The sequence below is a fragment of the Lactuca sativa genome, chromosome 2, assembly GCF_002870075.4.
Source record: "Lactuca sativa cultivar Salinas chromosome 2, Lsat_Salinas_v11, whole genome shotgun sequence".
NCBI lineage: Eukaryota > Viridiplantae > Streptophyta > Magnoliopsida > Asterales > Asteraceae > Lactuca > Lactuca sativa.
In genome coordinates this window covers 137,333,968-137,338,545 of record NC_056624.2, presented here as the reverse complement: position 1 = coordinate 137,338,545, position 4,578 = coordinate 137,333,968, and the positions used below count along the sequence as shown (strand labels likewise).

General features: G+C 30.9%; 1 protein-coding gene across 2 annotated transcripts; it reads right to left on the bottom strand.

The window, feature by feature from the left end:
• Window positions 1–380: 380 nt before the first annotated feature.
• Window positions 381–3,375, bottom strand: LOC128132199 (uncharacterized). Of its 2 annotated transcripts, none has more exons than XM_052768441.1 (6): window positions 3,257–3,375; window positions 2,801–2,905; window positions 2,578–2,706; window positions 1,216–1,300; window positions 694–811; window positions 381–607 (listed from the first exon to the last, which is right to left on the bottom strand). In XM_052768441.1, exons 1-6 carry the CDS (start codon window positions 3,269–3,271, stop codon window positions 550–552), a joined length of 510 nt encoding a protein of 169 aa, XP_052624401.1. In that variant the 5' UTR covers window positions 3,272–3,375; the 3' UTR covers window positions 381–549. The 2 variants fall into 2 exon arrangements, with proteins under 2 accessions (XP_052624401.1, XP_052624402.1); XM_052768442.1 differs by having other exon boundaries at window positions 1,270–1,300.
• Window positions 3,376–4,578: the final 1,203 nt, after the last annotated feature.

Sequence of the window (4,578 nt, the reverse complement as noted above, 5' to 3'; positions counted from 1 at the left end):
TATATATATATATATATATATATATATATATATATATATATATATATATATATATATATATATATATATATATATAACTTTATCCAACATATTTTCTAATTTATATTTAACCTTCGTATACTTTTCAAAATATGTGCCTAAATCCTTCCTTTTTAGTATTTTATTATCATTTTAAATTCTCATTTTTAACAATTAACTATTATACCCCCATTGATAAATATAAGTTTATATCATGAACTTTCGTAATATCATATTGACCAAAATTATTATTTTGATGAATCTTTAATAAGTTAAAAACTATAAATAACTAAATAGTTAATTTCTATTAAAACAATTTCGCACTCTCATCGCTTCTATTTTCATCCGTAAAGCTTGAAAGAGGTAAAAATCAAAATCTTTCTTTAAGAAATAGTCAAACCAAAGTTCTCGTATTCAATGATAAAGAAAAACCACACAAAACACAATCAATGGACATTGTCTTTCAAAGAAAAATAGCATAACGAACAAAAAAAACATATAAAAGGGACCAATTATTTGCACAAACTTCTTTCACATAGAGCCTAATACTGCCCTGGTACCACGAGATTTTCTATTCTTTCGACATCCCCTGAAATACATAATATTATTAGCATTGTATAAGCATTGATATCATTTTCATGAAATAAAACAAAGGAAATGGAAAATATGAGTAACCTTTTAGAGGTGGATGTTTTACTTAGATCTGAACCTTGAGGTGCAAGATTCTTGAATGTCTTTTCAAGGTGAACGTACTTACCACATCGCCCATACTTGTGCCTTCTTCTAGACTTATCTGTTGGTTTAATTATATTAAAAGAAATATTTTGATCTTTACCTCTTTCAAGATTCAATGTTGAAAATAGAAGAGACGAGAGTGCATAATTACTTGAATAGGATTTAATTATTTAGATATCTATAGTAATCAATTGTTAAAAACAATTAATTGTAAAATATGTTAAAAATGCTTCAACTACAAAAGGTATAGATTATATTTTATATTTAGATTTATAAACATGATATTTTTGATTTTTAATAAAAGCATACACAAAATTCTCTTTTATTTTAATGTGGCCTCTTAACTTTCTTTTGTAGGATATTGATTGCTTTCGTTTTTTTTAAGATTAAAATATTTGTGAAATGTTTAACCAAAACGTATCATTGACATGATAAGAAAAAAAAAGTGAAAACCCAACATACATATCGCACGAGGTGTCGACATAGCAGGAGAAGCTTCAATAGTGGTGTTGTTACCAGCCAAAAAGTGTGATTCCACATTTACTATCTGCAAGAATCACAGGTAGGATGTAAATCAAGATTGTATTACATCATTGTACTTTCATAAAACTATCAATTACAAAAATAGTAGCAATGTACTTTCATTCATTTGGTTACTATAGCATCATACATTCAAGTTTGTGAAATAAGGAATTTGAATTTATGCAATTGGTGTAAATGCTTAGATATGGGCATTTTTGGCATAACTGAGTGATATGTTATAACTACTTTTTTGTTGCTTATTTATTTTGTACACTTAATAAGCTAACATGGAAAAGTCAAGCATTTCTAACAAGAAAGAAAGAAGTAATGTATGCAAGATTAAACTTATTTAACAAATTCTCATTTCTCTAATCAATGTATTTCACTCTTTTTTATTTCTCTTCTTATTTTTCAAAAAACTTATTCACACTCGTTGACCTTAGGGGCAAGCACTTGGACCCCGGACCGGGAACCGGACCTTGTAAGCCTCAACATGTCCCGTCCAAGCTCCACAATTTTTTGCAAAATAGGTCTGGTCCAAGATTAGACCCGATCCGGTTCAATCCGACCCTAATGCTCACCTTTACGTCCAAGACCGGAAACCGGACTTAGACCACCTGGTAGGCCTTAATTCTCAACAGGTTCAGTCGAAGGTCCACCAATTTCTGCAAAATCAGTTCGATCCGGTCCAAATGCTCACCCTAATTAGGTAATCCAGGAACTAAGTGGGATGATTCTCACAAGTGCCCCCAAGCTTTGCAATTTGGACAAGTGTAGAGGATTTAAAGTCGTGCGTAAATGGTATCACTTAAAATTAGTACCATGTTTATATTTTAAAGAATCTTTATTGGTCGTTTTTAGCGACCTTTATTTACTTACTAGATATGCCAAAAAAAAAAAAAGAAATAGCCAAATACTTTAATTGGTTTTTTTATTATAGTATCACAATCTTAATATTTTACTATTACAACATCATCTTTCATAAAACTATCAATTTCAGCAAGAAATAGAAATGTATTTTCATCGGTTGTTATCTATAGCATCATACTTTCAAATTTATGTAATCAGAGATTTCGATTTTTGCAATTGGTGTAAATGTAAAGATATGAGCATTTTCAGGTTTTAATTCGCTTTTCGTTTGTAGTTCTTCTTGCCTAATTTGAAGAGCTTCAGGCAAATACTACCGTGTAAGTATTTTACTTCTAATATAATTTTATTCATGAATGTTATTTTAGAGTTTTATTTACACATTTTGATGCCTTAAAAAGGAAAAATGTACTTGGTTTAATGATTTACACTTACATTTTCCCCAGTTGTGCTCATGGAAGACGCAAGAGGTGGAGACCGAGTAAGAGTGGTGGTCTCGCTTATAGGAGGTGTCATGGGTGTGTTGTCGTAACCATCCACAAAGTGCGGTTCCACAATGATTATCTGCAATGATTCACAGGTTTTTAAAATGTTGTTTTCTTCTCCTAATTGTAGAAAATGAAGGAGATCAAGATTGTATTCTGATAGGGACACTTACTTTTCTCTCCTCTGTCCAAATTTCAAACATAGGTTTTAGAAAAATTCCTTCTGCCCCCTCATATTCTCCTCCTATCACTCTAACTTCTTCCCCATAATGGAAACTCTGCAGAATCATCAGAAAGAAGTTAGCCCTATGGACAGAATCATCAGAAAGAAGTTAGCCCTATGGAAAATAGCATACTGCTATTGTGAAACTATCAACCATTGATGTGAATGATGTGCTTAAAGCCAGTGTCATATGTTAATAAATTGAAGAATATAGAAAATAAAGGTTTGAGCAAGCTGCCATGGATACTCTTAAAAACAGAAAGAAACACAATCCGCCATGGCTGTTAATCGGGAATTTACTCTGGGTATTTTAAAAAAAAAAAAAGACTTAATGGAATCAAGCAGGATTAGGTTTTAACTAAGAACTGAAACAATGAAAAGCAGCACAGAATAGAGAGATAAATACATTAAAATAAGACATCGAGAGTCTTTGATGATCTTGTGCTGTGAAATCGAGAAAGCAAGCAATGAGATATCGCTACCCTTAGAGCCGAAACCCTAAAAACTAATATTTTATACCACTTTTATTTTCACGATGATTATATGTTGTATTTATTGCCCTTCTCTAGGTAAAAGAATATTAATAATAAAAAGTCAGAAAAAATACCAATAAATATTAGGAAAATGACACAAAGTTATTAGCTTTTTATTTTTTATTTTTTTTTTCAATTTTGACACCATATTTTTTTCTATTACATTTAAGTCATAATAATTTTAATTTCTTGCATTCTGACCGGTTAACCGGCTTTCTTCGGATCACACGTTTACCATTGCTGGAATGACATGATGATGTGTCAGACGCGAAAAAGGCGTTTAAAAGGCGCTTTGCGGTTTTTCGATTTTCTGACTTTCTCTCGAATAGCAGCTTACTTTATGAACGGCCATAACTTTCTCACACAAATTATAATTTGACGAACTTTATATCCACAGAATCTTCCCAGAAGAACTACAACTTTCTTTTTATAATAATTCACCAGTAACCTTTACTTTTTATGTTAATCGTTGGCTTAAGAAGCAACAATTTCTAGTCGTTACACTTCTGTCACACCCCGAAACCGTGATGGTGGAATCGTCCCGGGGTGGAGGACGTCATGCGTAGTATCAAAACAATTGTATCATAGCAAACATAGTAAACACAACCAGACATTGAATACATATATGAAAAGGATTTACATTGTTTAATACATAGTTTTGTTCATATCAAAAGTAAAATAGTAAGGACGTGACTCTAACGCTCCGACTTCTGCACACTCTTGATTGTACCTGTCTACTAATTTCCTGAGAATACAAGCAGTATTAAAATATCAGCATAAAGCTGGTGAGTTCATAAACATTTAGTTTTAGAGAAAAATGTTATTTGATTCTTTTGAAAAGTGTTCCTCAAGAAAATCCTATATTTTCTTATGAAGGGTAGTATTGAAAGAGAGTCTATTAGTAGAAAATAAACCATCAGTTTTTGGAAACATGTTATCCGCCCTAGAGGTAAATATGCCAGTTTAGAAATCCCTGAATACTATCTGTATATATCTATATCTATATATATATATATATATATATATATATATATATATATATATATATATATATATATATATATATAAGTAGTTTTATTACTCAAAATAAAACAAATGAAGAGTAGAGTTTGTAAACAAAATTAGTTTATACTTATTTGCGAGTCGTATAACCATACTTGATATGACCGAGAGACCTTTATAACGTTCTTCAGGC